Raw genomic sequence first — 23,499 nt, 5'->3', positions numbered from 1 at the left:
GAAACTTCAGTAGAACTACCATCCAAGAGAAGAATTCTGTCTCTTGGAATGCTGAAGACATTATTTTTAGTAGATAAAGTAATGGTGTTACCATTCCTACTGACAAGAAGTCTTCAATTTATTAATTTTGATTAGATGTAATTTTTTTTTCCTGGTGGCCATCATTATTGATATGATTATTTTTGTCAGTCCTGAACTGTGGAACCTAATCCTGCTTATTAACTAATTTTATTTATGCTTTTTCTTTGGTAGAATTATACTTTGGGCAGATTTGGCAAAAGTTGCATGTAAACAGGAAGTGTGGGATGTCTGCCGTGCAGCATGTAGATTTTGCCTCTTGTATGATGATATTTTGTTTAGGGAGGCAACAAAGCATAAAGCAAGTAAGTGACAAATAATTTTCAATGTTGTAAGGAACTTTTTAATAATTTATTTAAGTGACTAAAAGGAGTCAGACTGTATTGTTTTCTTTCCTCCCATTCCCAAAGTTCCCTGAGTTTCTTTTCTGGCACCGCATATTGGCATACATGGAATATTCTTTCTACTTCCAAATCTAGAAATCAGTCATTACATTTATTTGTAGAAGCTGTACTCTGCTGTTAGAAGTATTTCACCAGTGCTGTTGAGAAGCACTTCTATGAAACACATCTACCTGTTTTAACAACACAGGCGAATGGTCATCTAGGTCCATATCATTCATGCCTGATGGAGCTGTAGAAAACTGGGTTGTAAGTCACTTAGTATGATGCTCTCGTGTTAACATTTTTTACCCTTTAATCTCCTATTAGTAAGTGGTTCCTCTGAGGTATCCAACATTGTACCTTATTCCTTGAGGGTCTGCTGGAAACCTAGCACACATTAAGAGTTTTTTAACTTGGGGAAAAGCACTTTTGAATCACTCTCTGCTTCCTGGCTTTTGAAAAAGTTGGCTTTGTCAGGGAATTTGTAAAACTCACATTTAAGAATAGATGAAATGGTTTTTCTTTTCGCTAGCCAAAGTTAATTGAACCTATTCCACATTTTTTCCAAGGTCCACTTAAAATAGCACATCAATTTGCTGGTTTTCTTTCATAAGTTTTGCATCTTCAGACTAGCCATGTTTAGTCTTTTGTCTTCTTTCCAAACAAAATAAGAGAAAAATAAGTACACTTACCAGAAACTGAAGGCAACCATGTGCCAACAGCATCATGAATAGAAACTGGTGTGTTATTAGAAACTTTGTGTTTATATTAAACAATCTTAGCCTTTTCTCTTCATTATTAACTAAAGAAAAAGAATGCTGTTTTTACTCTTTACAAATGTGTGCATTACCAGAAAGTCAATCCAGTCCATGATTCAAATGCACAAAGACTCTAGACTCTGCATAATCCAGTTCTATGCTCCACTTCCATTTATGGAATAAAATTGAACTAGAGGCCATGGAGTCTATTCACACTGAAATTTCAGTATGCATACTATGACTGGAGCAAGTTCTTTGCTGCAAGTATTGAAGATTATAAATGAATTGAAATGCAGCAAAATCACAGGTAAGAAATGCTTCAACACTGCTTGGGAGCAGGTTTTGATTGCAATAAATTGTAATAATGTAAAAGTTAGTTACTTGAAATACTTAAAAATTTTTTCTTTCTAACTATTCCATGTGAATTTAAGACTATCTAGGGATTTGTAAATTTAAAAATGAAGATGATGATTTGCATGGAAATAATAATGGGTTTATTTATTTTTAGCACAGAAGAACAAAGCTAATGCAACTATGATGATTGATGGTCAAGGTGACAGCTCATCAGGAGAATCATTGCTGCCTGCTAAATCCTTTTCTTTTGAAGCAGATTTACTCAGAATACTAGCAGAAATAAGATTTATTAATGCAGAGGTAAATAAATTACACAACTGTCATTCTTATTTGCTTAGTTTTGTTTAATACACAAATCTGGGAGCACTGGAATTTTGAGTTATTTTCTGTCTTCCTAGGAAGTAAAGGAAGTGGTTTCATGAAGCAACCTTATCAAAATACTGTGCGAAAGTAACCGTAGCACTAGTTTTAGTGCAGGTGCTGATAACACTACAGGAGATTCTACTGTAAATTTTTGACATCTGACATTACATTTCTGGATCCTTGAAGTTCCAGCATGATTGAAAAGCTTACATATATAAATGATGGGTTTTTCTCCTTGTAATTATTTAGTAAAATTAGCTGTAGACAATTTTAAGCTTATGAAGTGCTGAGCATTGTACTTGATATACTTGTGCATGCCTGTACAGCATTTGAAAAAACATTTTGGTTTTTTTGTTTTTGAAGAGGTAACAGCACTAATATGAAGTAATTTCTGTTAGTAATAGTCTGTTTTTACAATGATAACCTGGGTAGACAATTTATTTCTCTGTGTTTTTTCAGGCAACTGTTCATTTATTGAGATTGCAGGGAGTCAAACTGAATGATCATGCTGTACCTCCAGAGGCTACATACCAGTGTCGTCCAGGATATCTTCCTGACAGTGATCCAGAATGGAAAACATACAGGTACTTTTTTGTAATACATATCAAGGAACTCTTAATAGATTATTATTATGAGACACCAATGATAATTGCAAAAACTGTTACTGTTTACAGTAACATTACTGTTTCTCCTTAGTAAAATTGTCACCAGATTCTTCATTTTTGTGGGTAGTCATGGGAAATGGGAAAAAGATCCAAAAAATTGTTTGAGATATTTTTTCTTAGGTTTCCTTTCATTCTGGAGTGTGGATTTTTCATTTAACATTTATTTCTCTGAAACTAGAAGCTAGTGTTCCAAGCTGAAAAATAATTAAATTGTTGTACATGGACACTTAGATGATTAAATTCTGTATTTAAAAATACGTTTTCTCAAATCAAAAAGCACTTTTTGCCTTGCTTTATAGCTCCTATACATATAATGATTTCATAGTACTGAATGCATATGATGAATTATTCCAGTTTGCAAATCTAGTGTGCTCCATCCAATCAACTGAAATGAATTTGGGAGAGTAGAATATAGCAAGTACTCTTTTTTACTAGTCTGACATGATTATTTCTTGTGAAGGAGAAGGAGGAGAGAGATTTCTGAAGATGATGCTTAGACTCTCTGCTGTTCACATTCATAGTAATACCAGCCTTATTGATACAGTGTCATGTCCTGCGAGATCAGGATGGCAGAGTGTCCCTAGGTCTGTACATTAAATCTGAAGATTAAGTAAAGTTTCTCACACTGTCTGATTACAAATGTTCAGTAGAACAGGAAAAATTATAAACTGATCATGGCCAAGGGGCAAAGAAGATGAGAACTCTGTTCCAAAATTTGCTACTAGCTATTTTTGAGTTTACCTAATTAGATTTTAATTAGATTAAAAACCCATAGGAAAAAAAAGGACTTTGGTCTGGTACTGTGCCCTTGTTGACATAGTAATACCCATTGTCAGTTTGTGCTTTTGACTTTATGACTTTGGAACCATGGCAATTCTGTATGATCATTCAAGACTTTATTTTTAGTATTGTTTTTTCACTGTAATAGTATATGTTGATAATTAAGAAAGAAAATAAATTTATTGAAAAAAAGTTATTGCATAGATTGTGAAAAAGTTATTGTATTTAAAATGATTACAGCATTTCAAAGCACCTGGAAATGTCTTTGAGTACAAGAACAGATGCAGTTTTGAGTAAAAAAGATGACTCCTTAACTCTCAGATGGCATGCCTCACCTATATCTATATTCAACTAGAGTCTTGACATGGTTATTTGATTTCTGGCACTGATGGCTGGATTCACACATGCATTTAAAAAACCCAAACTTGTGGATGAAACATGAATCATAAACACTGTTTTTTAAGCTAATAGCATTTGCATGTCAGAGACTACTCATTTTATATTGATACTACTTCCTTTTCTGAACCATCTTCTCATTGAAGTGAAATATGTCAGTGGATGAGAACTTAATAAATGCAACTGAAAAGTAATTAAATTTCTGTTCTTGTTGGTAGTACTGCATATTTAACCTTACGATAGAATTCCTTCTAGTGTTGGAGTTTTGGAATAACAGCTTCTTTATACTAATTTTATAGTTTATGGATAGACAACTTATCTCGGTATGCTATGGAAAACTTCCAACGTGCAGCTGAAATAGGAGAAGAATTGAATGAAGCCTGGATTGTTCATAATGCTGTGGTGTATATCTTAAATTATAACAGACATGTGATTTCTTCAGGAAGACAGAAGGACATTATTGGGTATCTGCAGACTCTTCTTGGAGCCATCAAGACTGTTGGGCACAACGGGTAAATAGAGATGTTTGGATATGAACATACTCTTTTTTTCTAAAACACAGAAAATATTATTGCAAACATTGAAAGTCACTTTGTGCTGTGAAATATTTATTGCTGGCTTTCATTGGCAGTGAAAGAGCCTTGGTATATATAGAGTAGATCTGGAGATAAATTGTGAAAATTAAGTGTTAATCCTTTCTGTTTGTTCATTGTTACTATACACTGTAAGCCATACTAACTTTAGACCAATAAATATTGCTTTCTCTTCAGTGTGGAATAGCAACATGTGCATGCAAAATAGCATTTTGTTAAGTTAGTCAGAAAATTGGGAAAATTCTCTGAGACTGAATTTGCACAACACCTCAAAATGCATTTGCTTGCTGTCAGGTCTCTGAATTTGAGTAATTTTGGAAATATAGTTCATTGCAAATAGTTCTAACCAGCGTAAGGTGACTCCTGCTGCTTCTGAAATACGAGAAAATAGAAAACAAAAGAAATAAAGGGAATGTGCTCATTAGTAGACCATGAAAAGGGGAACATGGATTCCACAGTGGTTTAGAGAAATCCTGCTCTCCAGTAAATGCAATGGGGAGAATGATCAATCATTGTGGAATAGATACTCTAGATACATAGTCAAAAACTGACTATGGGACAAATTCCTAGATATTTTGAAACTTCGTTGGGAGTGACCTCACCACTAGGAGAGTAATGACCAGCAGCAAAGAAGTCTCTTTTAACAGTACTGGGGAATAAACTTAAAATTTCAGTTTGTGCAGACTGGTAATACCTGCTTATTAATTTTGATACTTATATCAGTATGTACTACCAATAATCTCATATATATAGTTAGGTTCATGTTTTCTCAAAAAAACCCCAAAAATTTCCGCTTGGCAGTGGATTGGCATGATAACCATAAAAAATGTGAAGGGCTTGGTTTATGATACTTTTTTAGAAAATGGTTGCTCTATTCATATGAGAAAAAGAAAAAGAGTGAGAAAAATTGGTGTTAACTGAAAATTGGTTCTGGGTTTTGTAGTTTTAATCATTGAACTGCTTTACCAGCTGGCAGGTTTTTTTGGGTAATATCCATAATTTTGCTTTCTATGAAAAAACTAGATTTTCACATAATGCTTGCTTATTGAAATAAATAGCTTTATTCCTCCCTTTTATTTTGATCTGATGCAGTATGCATTTCTGATTTTTGTTTTCTTCTACAGAAGTACTGAAATTTTACTGATGTTATGTAATGCTTTGGCTAGAGGCCTAATTATTTCTTGGATTCCAAAGCCAAAACCTGCTGAGAAGATAGAAGATACAGCAGCAGAGAGTAGCAGAAAATCTGCAACAAAGAAACAGGAAAAAGCAAATACCATCCAGTCTTTTTCAGTAGATCCTAGTGGATTTCCTGACATCAAAGTTGCCTTAGAGGTGCAAACCCCTGATTTTTTATAGTCTCTTTCATTCTGCTGTCATATATTACAGTAGAACGAATTCCTATAAATTCAAGAGTAGAAGTTCTTTTTGAAAAAGCTACCTTCTTTTACAATTTCTGTCACCACAAATCCTCCCCAGATGCACATTGGAGCTCCTTACCAACTTGGGGCTGAGGACTGTAACTTCTATTTGCCTTGGGTTGACTTAAAGGAGATGTTGTTAGGCTTAGAGATGCATGTGCAATAATCTAAAAATAACTAATGGATAGCATGTTCCGTACAAGAAGCTTTCCACATTCTCCTGTATTTCACTTTTTTTTTTCTCTTCTTGGTGTTTAGGTTTGTGAATTTGCCCTAAACGCAATGACTGGAACCATACCTAATGAAAAAGTTTCTATTGCTGCTCAACAACAGATCATTGCTACCTGGGTGAAAGCAAAGCAGTTAAATCAGCAGCAGATCAGACATCAGCATGGGACTCGGGAGGAGGTATGATTTTTCTGAAATCCTGCATAGTGTTGAAACTTCACAAAGAAAAGTTAAATTCATAAGTTCATTTAATAATGACTGAAATTATCAAGGTACATTTTCTTCTGTATATTTGATCATAATGTAAAACTAAATTTTGGTTGTAGCTCAATGCGGAACACAGCAAATTTTTCACGTTGGGTATAGCAGTGAGTCTACATTTCTTAACTCTTCCATATGCTGTTAGCTGCCAGGGTGATGTTTATCATGTGATGACTGTTGAGCAAAATTGATTGTGAATTCACAAATATAAAATAATAAAATGGCTGCATTAAAAGTGTTAAGAAAAATCAGCTATATTAATGTCAACATTTGCTATGGCCTTTATATATATATATATTATAGACCTGGTAAGCTGGAAAGAAATATTTAATTCTTATATTTTTATTTTATAGTGTCCATAAAACTGGAAACCCTCAGTGGCATATGAAATTTGGCTTCATTGTATTGTTAATGTGGGCTTTTAGTGTTGAAACTAGTAGTTCAGAGTTCACAGTGTTAATTAAAAATATATAAATACAAAAAACAACCATTTTAAGGACACAGTAGAGAGCAGGAATTGCTCAGAGTAAACTGAGGTTTTCAAACATTATTATTATTAATAGTAGTATTTTGTCATCTCAATTAATGTCAATAATATTAACTTGCAAAAAAAAATCTCTGAATGTAAATTTTTTATTTCTGCTTAGAATAATGATGAAGCACAAAATCCTCTGGCAAGAATTCTTGTTGGTCTGGAAATGTATTCATGTAATGGCTTAGGTCTCATGGATTTCACTGTTCCTAGTTTATCTCAGGTATTTAAGGTTTATTTTATAAGCTCTTGAGTTTTAAGAAATTGTGTACTATGAATTTGATTTCAAATTCAATTTTAAATGGAGTTTCTTTTTGAAACTTTTATTGTACCATTATTTTCCTTAACCAAGAGATTAAATATTTATGACAGGAAGGAAATTTTCATGACAGAATAATTTTATTTATCCAAAGACCAGATACCATTAGAATATAAATATTTGGTTTATGCTTATGTTGCTCTAGCAGATAGTTTCAGTAACCATCAGATGGGCATAATGGGTTCAGGTGAATTCTGTACAGAACCATACTTCTAACCTTTCATTTTTCTTCTGGAGAAAACTTAATAGAAGCTTAAAGTTGTTTAGGTTAGAAAAGCCCTCCGAGATCACAGAGTCCAACTGTTCCCCCAGCACTGCCAAGGCCACCAAGTGCCACACCCACATGACCTTTAAAGTCATCCAGGGATGGGAACACCCTTTCAGTGAAGGAATTTTTCACAATATCCAACCTAAATCTCCCCTGGTGCAACTTGAGGCTGTTTCCTCTTGTCCTGTCACTTGTTACCTGGGAAAAGACACTGACCCCTCCCTGGCTTCAGCTCATTTCAGGTAGTTATAGGGGGGATTGAGTTTATATTAGAAGCATTCAAGATTTCAACAGAAAAGTTCACACTATAGTGAATTTACTTTTGACAGTTGCAAGGTGGAACACAACTACACTTGGTTACTATTGATTGACTGTGTGAAATAAAACTAGCAGGCTGCCAGGACAACCACAAACTATTACTGACAACTAGGAACTGGGTCCTTATGAATATATAGGTATCTAATTCTAGTTGGTGTACAGATTTATGTCAAATATTATGAGTTAACTTCACCTATCACTTCACTGGCGTAGTTTTGTATAGCAGTGTTGTAGTATCTTCATTTGGACCAATTCATTAACAATTACCACTGTCGTAAAAAGGTGGACCCTTGACATGTACAAAAAAATTAAATGAAAACATTTAGATCCTATAATGAAACTATATATGAAACTACCTGTAACTGTCTATATCCATACGTATGTATGTTTAGGTTGGAAAAGACCTCTAAGATTATGGAGCCCAAGCTCTCCCAAACTGCCACATATATAACAGCATACACAGGAACTGCTTATGACAATTACTGGTTGTTGCAAAACTGCTTCTATGTCCCATTCTTACTTTTGGCTTAACTGAAATGGGCTCTGAGTTTTGAAAGAATAAACCAGTTTATTCCACTGGTTTTCGAAAGATGACTGACGACATAGAACAAGTTCTGGCCAAAAGGCATGCACAATTATACCTGGATTTGCACACACTATGTTAATACTACACAGTGAATGAGGCCTCTCTATTGTATATTTTGATTGTACTTGTAGCTCTTTCATTTTCTAGATGTCTTTATCATATACTTGTTCTGTGCCCAGGTGGGTTGTGAAAAAAAGCATACAAAAACCTTTAATTTAAACCTTTTTTTTTAATCCTAGTTACTGGATTTGGCTTTAGAATGCAGTTGGTCAGATTCCTTAGTGGAATTGCAGACACTGACACGACTTACATATTTTGCGTATGTATCACAAGACTATGAAAGAGTGATGACTTGTTCCAAAAGGATCTTGGAATCAAATGAGAATTTTGTCCTCAATAGAAATACTAAGAAATATGGCCTGTAAGTACACAGAATTATGTATGATATGGTAATATACTTGAACTAAGTTTTGAAGAAAGTAAAGAGGGTAAATGTGTCTGGTCACATAATCAAAAATGGAAGAATCTTTTTCCAAAGAAATTGTGCAGCTGCAGATGAAAATGAAAGTAAAGGGCAATGGGAGATCCAGATTGTGGCTCTGGACCCTGTTCAGACAGATGAAGCTTGCTATCCAAGGGAGTTGGAAACTTGTACATCTCTGTGTTGGGTGTCTTTCTGGGAGCACTGCTGCTCTGAAATGATCTCTGGCAATCATAGTATTTTGACTCTTTATAATCTCTAAGCAGAAAATAGCTGATTCTACTTCTTTTGATGAAGCAAATTGTTTTCAGTGCTCATCTGGCTCTAATACACTGAAGGGCTAGGTAGTTCATGGACCAAGTTGAAGCTGGGGGTGATGTAAGATACAAGCAGTTCCTGTATTCCAGGCTCTGCTGTCCGGTAGTCTGACAGCACTAAATTGCCACCTATGCATATGGGTGCAATAGGAGTGTAACTAATTCCTTTAAAAGCCCGGTCTCTTACTTAACTGATATTTTGAAATTTGGCTTTAAAAAAAAACAAAACCAAAAGGTATATATAAATGGACCTATTGGTGGAGTCCTTTATTATAAAAAAGGTGATACTCTTTGAGCTCTCTATTTTTAAAAATAATTTCCTCCAAAAGCAGAATTTTATTTTATCCAAAGAGAAAAGAATCAACTCCATTTAATAGCAGTTTTTCTGAATGCAGGAGGTTTGAAATAAACATGTGAAAGATTTCAGATACAATATAGTGCTTATTTTTTAAATCCGCAAAATAATTGAACTTACAAAAACAGTATCCTGTTCCTTGAAACTCATAGTTGTTTTCTACATAGGTTTAAGAACACATAAAACCATGTAAGTTATCTTAATATTATATAGATCATTTCAAAACTTCACAGAAATTCAGAGACTCTTTGCTGCACATGTAGCAATCTGCAAGCTAATGCAAGATCGAATGTTGGGTTGTGCAGCCAGGAGTTGTCGCTGCTGCTTGCAGAGCGGAGCGGTGTTTCCTGGTACAGCGCAGCCCTCTCGTGGGCGCCGCCGCGGCTGCTCGGCCACAGGGACACCCAAACCCCCCGCAAATCGCATTCATTCTTTTCTTACTAAGTTGCTATTAATCAATGGTATTAACCAATGGTATCAATTTATCTGTGTATTCATTTTTAACTGATTAACTGTGGAACTGAAATCTACATTATTTTCTTCTACATATAGTGGAGTGGGATCCCTATCAATTTCTCCAGAGCCTGGGCATACTTCACCAGACACAAGCATGACAAAATAAAGGATCAAAAATTGTCTCATTTTCCTGATTTCTGTTTTTAATTGCTTGGTGTATAAGTTCAACTTAGACCTAGTATTTTTTTAATGTACAATAGTGAAAAATAGAGAGAAAATTAAAAATTTATGTTCATTCCTTTATTCTGAATAAAGGTAATAGGTTTTTTTTTTAATCCGGTTTCACTGTTATTTTCCATAGAGTTGTATTTTAGTCTATCTTTTCACAAAATATTCTGGTTTTGAAATGTTTTCTAATTTAAAAAGAAAACTAAATAAAAGGATTTGTAACTTCCTAAGCAAGGGACATCTATATAGAAGCAACTTGACTACATCATTAATAGAAATTGGTATGATCTTAACTTGTAAGACTTAGCACTTCTTGAAATATTTGCCTTTATGCAGGCTTGGTAACAAGGTGAGACAAGAAATGTTAAGCATTGCAGCCTGTATACAAGGAAAGATCACAATGGAGAATTTGTCTGGAAGAAAACATCTGCGTGTAGCAGCATCAAAAACCTTTGTTCAGAGTGCCAGGTATGTTTTATATTGAGAGAAAACAAACATAAAACAGATCTAAAATTTAATTACACTTTTGGGGATCATAATATTTTCTCCCAAGACTGATAAAAATCAACATAATTGTGAGCTGAAATCTTTAACAAAGGATTTGGCAAATTTTTGCACTTCAGTAAATTTATCAACTACTTTCCATATAGCTGACTTTGTAGTGTCAGAGAATCATACCATCCTCAGAAGGGGTCTAGTTCAGACTCCTGCTCAAAGCAGGGCCAGTCCAGGGCTTTATCCAGTCTGGCTGTGAAAACCTCAAGGAATGGAGACATGCAGCTTCTGTGAATAACCTGCTCCACTGTGTGGTTGTACCCATGGGAGTAATTTCTGAACCTTTCTTGTTTTAATTTATGCCTGTTCTTGCCTGTCCTGCCATTCACTGGGAACAGCCTGGCTGTTGCTTTTCAATAACTTTATTAGGTTATTTAGAAACTTCTCCTTGTTGAGACTCCCAAAGCCATCTCTTCAAGTAGCCCTCTTCTCAAGGCAGGTGCAGTCTAGTCCCTGGATCATCTCAATGGCCCTTCACTGAGCTCCTTGTGGTTTCTCCATGTCTGGCATGTATTGGGTGGCCTAGAACTGGATATAGCAGTCTAAATGTGGTCAAAAGAGTGCTGTCTAGAGGGTGATCATATTGACAGTTTCCAAAACCTGCTTTTTTTAAAACAGTAACACTACTCAATTGGCGATTACATTACATCAATCTATAACTTTTCACTAAAATGCCAAGCTTTATTCTCACGCAGATGAGTACTGTATTGTGTCATAATCTGGAGTATTATTAACTTTTATTAATTCAAAGTATCATTTGCAGTAATATGCTCAAAGCAATTTGAATGCAGCTAGTGGCATTTGGTGCATATTCTTGTGTTACAGTGGTACTGTACTAAGCAAAATCCACAGTACAGTAATAATTATGGTGTTTTATTTTTTAATAGTTTTTAGAATGAGAAATTAACACAATAGGAAGCCAAAAAAGTATATTACTCCAACGAGAACATCTTGAGGAGGTTTCTGCTATTGTTTAAATGAGTGCTCTTGAGCTAAGATTATGCAGAAATATAGTAAAATTAATTATTATCATTAATATGCTACTTATTTATTCCTAGTTCTGCTGAGTGTGTGTAATTGTTTGGTATATAAAAATGGAAAATAGCTTTTCTATAGAGTCCTTATACTAAGTCCTCATCGCTGAGGTGATCCATAGATCAGCTAAACCCAAATGTTCCTAAAAGTAAAATTCTTTATTATAGCTAAACTGTGGCTCTTTTTCCTTATAAAGTTCTACTTCCCTTTCTTCAGGCATGCAGGTGAAGCTGGAAATTATTCCCTTGTCATGTTTGCAGCTAGACACTTTTGGAATGCATGTTTACCTTTCCTAGGCTCACCACGTGACAGAGAACAGTTAAAAGAACCTGCCAAAATAATTCTTAAGAATATAATTAAAGCAGAATCTAAAACCAAACAGGTAAGAATTTCTAATAGGTATTGTTTGTTTTTAGCGATTGGTGCTGATGGCAAAGAAACTTCAGGATACCTTTCCTAAGAGGCAATAGTGACTTATTTGACATAAACACATTTCTGATTTCTTACCTGCAGTCGCATGCTCTTATATTCCATTTGGTGACTCTTTTGGTTTTGGACAATTGTCAAACTCACAACAGTTTTCTGCAAAGTAATTTGCTGTCTGATTTTCACTGTAGTGTTTCACTTCATAAAGCTTACAAAAAAGAATTTTTAGAAAATATTCAAAATCCAGAAAAAAAAGCCACTTCTGGTAAGTATGATAATACATTTGGAAAATATGACAATAGATGCTAAAACACTAACTTAGGAAAAAAAAAAAAAGTTACTGAGTTAAGGTTTCTCCCACCTGCAGACTCAAATGTCTTCTACCTGCAAAAGGAAAGTTTTACTTTGCATATCTTCGGGTTTTTAACAGACTGTTTAGGACTTTGGCAGTAGGAAGGAGACAAAATTTAGACTATGCTGGGAATTTGTGATAAAACGAAATCCTTGTTGATTATGAACAGCATGTGTATTCCAAAGAAGTCATCCTCTTGAAACAGTATGCAGGTGATGTGGGTCATATAGCACATCTCACCAGGTGAAATTTCTTCTACACATTGAAACTTCCATGCACATTTACAACTTTTTACTTCAAAACTCCATGGAGCTTATCCATTTCTCTTTCTAGTTTTGATTTGCATGTCAATGGAGCTGCTGTGAGTTTTTCTATACATTTCCATGGGCACAATTGTTGATGACTTTTGCATCCAAGCTTAGTGGTGCAAATATGGGTGCATCTCAGATCATCAAATGAGATAATACAAGAATAGAAACCTTTATTTTCATTGCTCATCAAGCCATGTATAAATCACAAATAATCAGTGATGGTGACTAGCCTGCTTATTCTGGGTGTGTAGGAATTGATGGGTACAATGTGTACTTGGAAGCACAGTGATAATTGTGAGTTTAATGGAACTTTGACAGTGTATAGATACATAACACTAATTGCCCATAGACACAGTCCTAAAGTTTGTTATTTATGGAGATACATTTAAAACTAGTGAAAAGGAATACTTCATTATGTGTATATAGTTAACTCTCCACCACAGCATAATTTCAGAGTGAATCCTTAATAAGTAGTATTAAAAAGTAATACTTTAATTTTCTTTACTTTTTGTAGATAATGAAAATTTACAGTTATGGGTAGCATAGGTATTTTTATGTCTGCAAATGTTAGTAATTCTTATGAGTTAGAAGTGAGTAACTTATGATAGCAGTTAGGGGAAAAAACTCCTTTAACAGAGTGCTTTCTATTTGATTATTTCTGGAGTTACTGAGTTTATAAAATACATATACACTGTAGTAACCATTGTGAGAGGCAGGAACTGATTTCCAGTGATCCTTGACCAGGATAACTAGTCAATTTTTAAATGCAGTCACATCTGGAGAAGGATCTACCAGCAGATGTCCAGATTTTCATCTACCAGTACTCTTAAACCCTTCACCACAGGACTGCTCTTGTTTCATCCCCCGGGCTGCATTGATACTGGGGTTTGCTCTGACTCAGGTGGAGGACCTTGCACTTGATCTTGTTGAACTTCTAAAGGTTGCCTTGGGCCCACTCATTGAGCCTGCCAATCCCTCTAGGTGACATCGCTTCCCTCTCATCAACCAACCACACCACTCACCTCGGTGTCATCAGCAGATTTGCTGGGGGTGCACTCAATCCCCTTGACTATGTTGGCAATAAAGATTTGAACAATATCGGTTGCAGTATCCCTGATATTTGTATCCCTTGAGGTATACCACTTGTAACTGGTTTCCTCTGGACACTGAGCCATTTGGACATTGAGCCAGTGACTGTAATTCTTTCCATCAAACAGTTCATCCATCAAACTTTTATCTGTCCAACTCAGTAGCAGCAAGGTTACAGACCACCATATCAAAGGCCTTACAGAAATCCAAGTGGATAACATCTGTACTTCATGTCCATTGGTGCAGCCAACCCATTGCAGAAGGCCAGTGAATTAGAAAAACTTTGTGCCTTCATGGAAGTAAATGCTGATTAGACCAAATCTGATAAATCTTTGATGTTGCTGTTGTAATACTTACCCAAATGTTGTGGCTACAACTTAGTTAACTTCTTAACATCAACCTACATGTATTTGATGGTTAGTGTGTCATATATGAATCTATTTGAGAAACAAGACAGTGAATTTCTCTTTGAAGAGGAAGAACTGTGCTGTAGAGGAGAGGGAAACAGCAAGTCTTTGACCTTTGGGTTAGATTTGTGATAGTCAAATTTTCACAGGTGAAGAGTGGAGCCTGCTTTAGGCAGGCATGTAGGCAGACAGCTCTGTAGGATCTCTGCCAACCTCAGCTACTCTGTGACTCTCTTAAGAGTACTTCAGGATTTAATGTTATTTAATGAGTGTAAGCAATTTAATATTACTAAGTCTGGTTATTTTTGTATTGGGTTTGTAGTATAGGATTCACTCTGGACTAATGCTTGTGGCTTTCATCTGGTCAAGAAACTATTTAAATTACAGGTTACTATTCCTATCAATTGTATGGACTGGTTCACAGACAAAACAAAAGATCAATAATACTTAGAGATATATATTAACTGAAAGATAAAGGGTTTTTTGTGTCTTGTTTTGTTGTTTTGTTTCTTTTAAGGAAAAGAAAGATACATGTCCTTTGCATCAGTGGATTACAAAGGATTTTCAAAATATTGGGATATCAGTCGGATGCTTCCCCCCAGGCATGTTCTTCCTTCTGTTGATCTGGTAATAAAAGAAAACCCAGTATTTTGTAATCATTGTTCTGATTCTGCAGTATATTAATAAATAATTTGAATATACTTCAAAGGTTCTGAGGAAGATCTGACATTAAGAACCTCCTTATATGGTCTATTATTCCACATCTATGCTGATAAAGCTGACTGGGAGACAGCATTAAAACTCCTGGATGAAGCTATTCAAGTTTTGCCTCAGACAAGACACAAACTGTAAGCTGGTTGACTTATTTTTTTAAAATAAGCATTTTAAGAAGTATAAAACTTTTGAGTATTTCTTATTTTATACGCATTGGCAAAGTATTATGATTACTTTAAAGCAGCCTGTCCTTACAACACAAAATATTATTGTGTCTTTTCCATGAAAAAGACACACATAGGCAGTGCTTCCTATCCTTAATCTGCTAATAATATTAGTAAATTTAATTTTTTAAAAATTTATATAAAGGTAGTATCTTGCTTCCCAAGCAAATAGATGCATGAATTGTGGCTATATAGCAGAGGCTTTAGTTTTCCTAACTGCAAACCCATCTTCATTAAATGGAAACAAAATTATCTAGGGTACTGTTTATATAATCTTGTCTGAGTTGGTTTCATGCCCTTGTATGCCAGTTTATAAGCTTTGCATTCTTTGTACTATATAGATATGAACTAGTCTTACTCACAAAGTTACTGTACAGGTACAGACGCAAGTAATTTGTAGTTTGTTTTATCTTTTTTCTAGCCTGATTTTCAAACTTATGGCTACAGTGAGGGCAGGATCAGAATGCAAGTTTATGATGGCCATTCAGAAAATCAGTCATGAAAGGGAAGATTACTTGTCACATACGTGGCGACACTTGGTAACAGTCTCCAGAAGTATTGTTGGACAGTTAAGCTGTTTTCAAAATGCGATCGTTGCTTTGAAGGTTTGTCAGTTCTTACTGTTTGTTCCCATGCTGATACCGTGATGTTTCTCAAGTGATTCATAAGACTGCAAGTTCCTGGATGGGTAGGGAGGTTATATAGTTGACCATTGCTTTTTATAATTTTGAGATTACTCTTCAGTAGGAAAATTCTCTGTGATTGAATCTTTATATCCAGTAAAATTTTAGTTGAGTTCTGCCAAAGAAAAATGTTTAAGAGTAGCAAGTGATTTTAATAAAACAAAGATTTAACCAGTGGTGGAGTTTCATGTTACATTCTGTTTATCATAATTCTGATCATGTGATACCAATAAAACTTGCTTGATGTCAAATTATTATTTTTTGCTTCTGTTAAGACTACATGAAGCTTCAGAATATAATTTGGATGGTTTACAGAAACAAATACAAATTAACTCCTCCTTTATTACTTTTATAGAAACAAGAAGATGAATGGCAGAGAGTTGATTACCTGATGGAATTTGCTGAATGCTTATATTGTAATCAGTTTCCCCTTAATGATGCTATTAAACCCCTGGAGTGGGCAGTAGATCTCCTGCTTGGTATGAAATTCCCTATGCAATCCTCACAAGAGGAAGGTATGTAATGGGTATTTCTCCTTCAGAGCAATTTCTCAACAGGAAACACAAGTGAGATTTTAAATTTGCAGCTTAGTTATCAAAAGGAATGGCACAAACTTGCTTGTATTTTCTTGTGCACTTACTGTCATTTATTCAATGTAAGTTCAGTTTATCTGTGAATTCTGTATTATGCTATGGAGAATTACCCTCAGTCCTTTGATATAGTAAGATACTGCTCCCTCTGGCATAGGGATTCCTGAGATGTGAGATGCTACCAGAAAGCAGTGCTGGACAGTTTGTTTCAAGTGAGTTCTCATGGAGGAACAGAAGGAAACTGAAGGAAATAGTTTCTATGCAAAGATTTGGGCACCTAAGTCCATTACCCTTTCCTTGGCTTTATCTTAGCATTAATTTTTCAAAAATTACTTTCAAGGATATATGGCTTCAACTACTTTGGAACTGTAAAAATTCTTTGCTCCTTTCAAACAAATTTCCACTTGTACTGGTATGATCTTAGTGACCTATTCTGTTAAGATACTTTTTTTTCCCAAATGAATATTGGGGTATCTGTTTTCTAGAACCCATACTGTCCTGTGTGGCATTAATGAACATCTGCTCTGCTGGGTTTTTCTGTGTGCATAGATGACATGGATCAGACAAGTACTTCTTGTGTTTTCATTGAGAAAGATAAATATGCAGTGTCTCTATCACACAGTTGATTAGTAACAGTAACAACCTTCTGTTCATACTTTTCTGTTAGTGGTTTTGTTGGGGTTTTTTTACAGTCCTATAGTGATTTAAGTTTTCATAGAATTCACAGAAGTCACAGAATAAGCAGGTTGGAAGAGACCTTCAAGATCATTGAGTCCAACCCAGCTCCAACCCCTCAGCTAAACCCTGGCCCCCAGTGCCACATCCAGGCTGTGTTAAACACACCCAGGGGTGGTGACTGCACCACCTGCCCAGGCAGCCATTCCAGAAGTTTATCACCCTTTGTGTAAAACACTTTTTTCCTAATATCTAACCTATATTTCCCTTGGCACAGCTTGAGACTGTGTGCTCTGGTTGTGTCAGTGCTGCTGCAGACAGAGCCCAGCCCCAGCTGAGCACAGGCACCTTTCAGGAGCTGTGCACAGTGATGGGGGCACCCCTGAGTCTCCTTTTCTCCAGGGGAGCACCCCCAGCTCCCTCAGTGGCTCCTCTCAGGGTTTGTGTTCCCAGCCCCTCTCCAGCCTCGTTGCCTCCTCTGGATGGGCTCAAGGGTCTCAACGTCCTTCCCAACCTGAGGGGCCAGAACTGGGCACAGCACTGGAGGTGTGCCCTCACCAGTGCCAGGTACAGGGGCAGAATGACATCCCTGCTCCTGCTGGCCTCACTATTCCTGATACTGGCCAGGAGCCCTTGGCCTTCTTGGCCACCAGGGCACACTGCTGGCTCATGTTCAGCTAGCTGTCAGCACCCCCAGTCCCTTTGTGCCTGGGCACTGTCCAACCACACCATCCCCAGTCTGTAGCATTGCAGGGGGTTATTGTGGCCAAAATTCAGGACTCAGCACCTGGATTTATTAAACTTCATTCTGTTGGACTTGACCCATCCATCCAACCATTCCAGGTCCCTCTGCAGAGCCCTCCTACCTTCCAACAGATCAACACACGATCCCAGCTTAGTGTCACCCACCAACTTACTGATGAAAGACTCAATCTCCTCGTCCTTTTCATCAATGAAACTATTGAACAGAGCTGGCCCCAGCACATAGCTCTGAGGGGCACCACTAGTGACTGGCTGCCAGTTGGATGCACCACCATTCACCACCACACCCTGGACCCAGCCATTCAGCCAGTTCTGAACCCAGCACAGAGAATTATTAGTTCTGTAATCCACTCAGATTCACTAGTTTGCTTTTGATTACTATCCTTACACCACTTAAGTTTCAAGAAAATCTTTGCAAAGCCCTTAGTGGAAACTCAAGTAATATAATAAGTGAAATTAGATTAAAATATAAAACAGCCCAGGCTGGAAGGAGCCTGGTCCAGCCTTTTGCAGATTAATTTGTCTATCAGGCTTACATAATTTATTATGCAGGACTGTTACATTGTTGATTACAAACATGGTACAAGTAGCATTCCATCACTTTAACAAGAACATCTTTAGCAGATAGATTTCCATTTTTGGTTTTTTCCCCTAAATATTTTCCTTTTCAATTCAGAAATTTTAACTTTTAAACACATTTTTACAATGCTGTCACTGTGAGCACGTGTTTGCTGTTTTTTGGTTTCTTTGTTGTTTTTTTTTTATAGAAAGCAATGCTATACCAAAATTGTTGCCTACAGAAAATGCTAAGATGGACAATGGAGCAAATGGTACCATGCCCAAAATGAATTTGGAAGATTTGAGTAATATTAAACAACTGGAAGCTTTGTTTAGAGCCCAGACATTAATGGCTTTATTTTCTGGTCATGGTTCTTATTTTCATCAGCAGCACTGTTTGATGGCATATGCCTGTATCATCCGTATCTGGCAGGTGAGATCGTATGAGATTGTGTTTTGTTGTGTTATAATAATGTGGCCAGTATATTTCACATTTCCTTGTGTAATTATGGTAGCAGCTACTCATTTGGTGTTTCACTTTGCCCTTAGAGTTTTCTGGGTTTTTTTTTCTGGTGCAGTTAGTGTATTTTTTCAGGTTTAAGGATTAAAGAAGAAAATTGTTTCTCTCAGGAAAATGGAGAGGAGACACTAAGGATAAAAGCAGTAGGCCATTTTTTCTCAGGAGTCCATTCATAGTTATGTGCAATAGGTTCTCAAATTTTGTATTTTTAGCTTGTTAAGGAATCTCAGTAGTGGCAGAATACATACTGAAGCTATTTCTAGCAGTTCTGAAGGTGGACCTTCATGAAATTGAATCAAAAGGACTGTCATTTGACTGAAAGGGATGGCAATGGCTGTAGAGGCTGGCAGTGTTCACTGATTGATTTCTCTAATTACTTTTACATAGTTAGAGCATTTCAAATCAATCAAATTACTTCTCACAGACACGCCCAATTGAAATGGCTTCTCAGAATCACAGCAAGGACAACAGGAAAACAGTTATATGTTAAGTAATGTAAATATTTGAAGGGACTAAATATGTACTTGATAAAAGTACTGCAACAAATCCTTTTAGGAGCTGTCTCATATGGGACCTACCAAGTAGATTGGTAAACTATGGCTTGTGTATAATTTATTCCAATTAGAAGAGAAAGCCTGCAATTTGTTACCACTTACTTGTGATAATTATTAGCAAGAATAATAAATTTAAAATATAATGAAAATCAGTTTAACATGTGATGTGAGACAGGAATTTGCAAAATAAAAATGGAATATTGATGTTTTCTGATTTACACAAGCATAACTTTTAATATCCAGCACTTGACTGTGCACCTTACTAGGGAAAACTACCTGAAGAGAGCACTACTGTTTGAATAAGCTATTAAAAGTAAAACTTAGAGCTGATGCTGCCATCAGTGCTGGTTGTAACATAATGATAGTAATTCTAAGAATCATATTTGTAGCTGAACAGTATTGTGAGAAAAGAAATAACCATGTGGTATTAAAGGAATTAAAGTACTACAGGATGCCTTGTTTTGGCTTTACAAAGTAAAGCAGACCTGACTGCAGACATCCACTTGAAGACAGATTCTTTAGTGTTAGGACTCCATAAATAACCCAGAAGATCTTAAAATATTCTCTGAAAAAATCAGCTGCCTCTGACTTTTTAAAGATGTGTTACCTTTAATTTGAAATTTAATTTGAGTATCCAGCATTATTTTTTGATTCATATTTTGTATTCTACTCTTGATTCCTCCAGCAAAACATATTAGTCTTCTCAAATTCATGTGTCTTTTGGGGGTTTTTTTGTTGTTGTTGGTTGGTTGGTTTTTTGTTTGTTTGTTTTTGGTTTTGTTTGTTGTTGGGGGTTTTTTTGTTTCTTTTTAATTTTAGGCAAGATTAGAATCTGTGCTCTTGCTTGTACAGAGAAAGTTTTGATTAATTCTTTTGTATGCTTAAATATTTAGAAATTCCTTTTATATAATATTCAGTAGCAGCATTGTAAAAGACTGACCCAGAAAGAGTACAGAGTGACTCTGCTGTCTTGCAGATTACTTCCTTATAAAATTCATCCCTTGTAGAAAATTAAGCCAGTTAGACTAATGGTTTGGAAAATAAAAAAATAATTGCATTTGCAACCATACAGGTTAAAGAAAGGTAGCAGTAGTATTTATCCCAGGGATGATACTGTCTTTTGACAGTTCTGCTGCTTAATTGCATTGCCATGATTGTCCTAAATGCTTGCACAAAAAATTCAAACATCTGGGAGTCTTTAAAATTGTTATTTTACTGAAGAAAACTATTATGCAGGCAGACTATGATAAGTGACAATTGTTAATAGCTGTAGACAGTGACTTGCACTGGATAATAACTATTACTGGAAACTGAGATTATTATTGTTATTAATATTGCAAATTGAAGTTAAATAACTGTAATTATTTGATAATCTAGGTGTCATTGTCAGCATTCTCAAAGACTTCACAACCTACAAGTACTCAGAAAGTGCAGTCAAAAACTCCTAAAAAAGACAAGGACAAAAAGAAAGATAAACAAGTAAGACCCACTTTTCTGTGGAATTAAAACAAGCCTCTCTTTCTTAGAGATGTTTCCCTGGGCTCATTTGGTGAATAGTTCAGATGCTTTACTGTACTGACTCTCATAACCTGGGAAGAATTTCTCTGTGAATCTGTGGATCATTCCTTCACTCTTGATCACAGTCTCGACAGATCATGAATTTACAAATACTTTTGTTTGTTGCCTTGGTTAAGATGCTGCTGTTTTGTAAAACCCACAGTCTAGAGATCCAAAAAACATCCCAAATCTGAGAAAACATCAAAGGACATTAAGCAAATGTGTTCAGTTTTTTAGCTGAATATTTAATACCAATAGGATTGTTAATTTCATCTCATAAGTGTTCGTGTTTTTATTATAGGTTGAAGTTTCTGTTTCAAAGGAGAAGCCTAAAGAGAAAGAATCAGTTGATACCTTACCAGCAAATGTGGAAGAATGGGCCCAGTATGACTGTCCAAATGAAATCAGAGATACTTTTAAACAGAAAACAAATAGTTATGGTATTCACTGGGATAATTTCCCAAAACCTGTAAGTATACTCCTCAAAAATCTAGAGCATTTACTATTTAGGAGAAATAAGTATTGGAAAATCAGTATCAGAAAATGGTTGTATTTTAGTTTTCCTGTCTGTGTATTTTCAGACAGCTGTCCCAAATACTTTTGTATTGTAATATTCATTAATACTTCGAGGTGTTAGCCTGTCCTCTGCATGCTGAAATGAAGCTAATGTAGAGAAGACATCTACTAATTTTCTGTGTACCTTGCTGTTCTTTCAGCTAGAAACTTTGTGTCTTTTTTCAGGTTTATTTTGGAACTGAAGATGTAATCATTAATTTAAAATTTATTTTCTACAAAATTATGTTTATACTGAATGAATTTTAAAAAATTTCTTTTCAGACTTGCACTTTGTATTTTATGGACCTTTTATCAAAAGAACTACAAAAAATTTTTTGCCCCCACTTGATTCTTCCAGTCTTTCAGCTATCCGAAGTTATTGCTAATGAAGTTCTGGAATGTAGAAGTCTGTCTGATCTCTATCACCTTCGGTTTGTACCCTTTATTTATTTTAAATAAAAAAGAAACTGAATGGAGTGGACATTCCATTAATATTTCACCAAATAGTGACAAGAATTTTTTGTGACTTACTGTTTTATATTTGTAATGGATTTTTATTTATTTTCCTTTCTTTTTTTTATGCATTTTAATAGATTTTTGGTGAATAGGTTTGTGAAATTAAAGCCACCAAATTTATTTGTTACAAAAAATTATCTCCCATACGGAAAACATATGAAATTATGAAGCCACGCCACTTTCATGTGAAAAATTGTTGAAATGCCTTATTGTCATCTAAGTGCAAAGAGCAAAGTCAAAAAAGGTTTCTATGAAACTCTTATCTATTATGTATTCAAAAGGCAAATTCCCTATTTGCATCAAAAATAAATTCTCCACCATAAGGGCACAAAGAAGTTGCCCTGGTAAGTGCATTTTAGGAGAGATTTGTCTTTTAAGACAAAAATTATGTTATTTTTTATGGATGATAACGCCTAGAAGTTGTGATTTAAAAGTATTTAATATGCATGCAATTGAAAATTATTGCTGTTTTAGTTAAAGCATTTTATCATATTTTTTGGTAGGTATTAAATAATGTTTGCTTAATAAATAACAGTCATAAGCAATAATTGTTTGCTTATTTTCTGATGGTTTGTGAAATACCACATAACAAAACTTTAAAATGCCTGATACTGATCCCACTGAGCAGATTAGATATTCATTTATACAAATATATGTGTTTCTCTGCCAATTGATTAGTGAGTTCCTTTCTTACAAGACTAAAAGGGACTTTCTGGTAGGAAATTATTTTCAGGCAAGATTTGTCAGACACATTTTTTTTGTTGATTCCTCAAGACTTGTGTTTATTCCATGGTATTTTATATGTATGTATGACCTGATGTCTATATATGATTAGACAGATGTGTAGGAATATATTACTCTTTAATCAGGACCAAAAAGTAGGTTAACACATATACATCAAGGGGCAGAGTGGAGGTGGTTGCATGCTATTGTGAGACCATAAAAATATTTTCATACTTTTAGTACATAATTTTTGCCATTAAGCTGGAGTGATACAGGTTTCATAGACTAGACTGGGGCTACTGGTGGATGTCCCATCCCTGGAAGTGTTCAAGGTCAGATTGGATGCAAGGACATCTTTCACAAAGACCATCTGAAGATATCTTTAGAAGTTCCTTCCAGCCCAAACCATTCTTTGATTCTGTGACCTCTGTCCATGGGTAATTTCCCATGCTTTTATTTATAATCTTTGTTATTGCCAGCATTAACCAAGATACAAGAAGGTAGGATTGACAAATGGGGAATATGTGGTATGTATATATAAAGTGCTTATATG

The 23,499-nt window shown here is 35.4% G+C and overlaps 1 protein-coding gene across 22 annotated transcripts in view; it reads left to right on the top strand.

Annotated features, from left to right (window-relative positions):
- Nucleotides 1-23,499, top strand: part of CFAP46 (cilia and flagella associated protein 46) — a 75,309-nt gene that overhangs the window by 24,012 nt on the left and 27,798 nt on the right. For 15 of the 22 annotated variants that reach the window (XR_010367749.1, XR_010367750.1, XR_010367751.1 and 12 more), the window contains 18 exons: nt 253-383; nt 1,728-1,873; nt 2,396-2,520; nt 4,077-4,289; nt 5,495-5,705; nt 6,050-6,199; nt 6,928-7,035; nt 8,543-8,724; nt 10,477-10,608; nt 11,947-12,112; nt 14,833-14,917; nt 15,025-15,163; nt 15,675-15,858; nt 16,292-16,451; nt 18,731-18,954; nt 20,973-21,074; nt 21,454-21,621; nt 21,990-22,138. Coding sequence is in view for 17 of the 22 variants with exons in the window: in XM_064431666.1 (XP_064287736.1) it covers nt 253-383; nt 1,728-1,873; nt 2,396-2,520; nt 4,077-4,289; nt 5,495-5,705; nt 6,050-6,199; nt 6,928-7,035; nt 8,543-8,724; nt 10,477-10,608; nt 11,947-12,112; nt 14,833-14,917; nt 15,025-15,163; nt 15,675-15,858; nt 16,292-16,451; nt 18,731-18,954; nt 20,973-21,074; nt 21,454-21,621; nt 21,990-22,138 (2,775 nt within the window). In the remaining 5 variants the exon portion in view is untranslated. The remainder of the gene's footprint in view (nt 1-252; nt 384-1,727; nt 1,874-2,395; nt 2,521-4,076; nt 4,290-5,494; nt 5,706-6,049; nt 6,200-6,927; nt 7,036-8,542; nt 8,725-10,476; nt 10,609-11,946; nt 12,113-14,832; nt 14,918-15,024; nt 15,164-15,674; nt 15,859-16,291; nt 16,452-18,730; nt 18,955-20,972; nt 21,075-21,453; nt 21,622-21,989; nt 22,139-23,499) is intronic. The other 7 variants (XM_064431671.1, XM_064431667.1, XM_064431672.1 and 4 more) reach the window with 7 other exon arrangements.

Source organism: Passer domesticus, chromosome 8 (genome assembly GCF_036417665.1).
Source record: "Passer domesticus isolate bPasDom1 chromosome 8, bPasDom1.hap1, whole genome shotgun sequence".
Classification (NCBI taxonomy): Eukaryota; Metazoa; Chordata; class Aves; order Passeriformes; family Passeridae; genus Passer; species Passer domesticus.
Note: the sequence above shows the minus strand (reverse complement) of the source record. Positions and strands in the feature narration are given on the sequence as shown.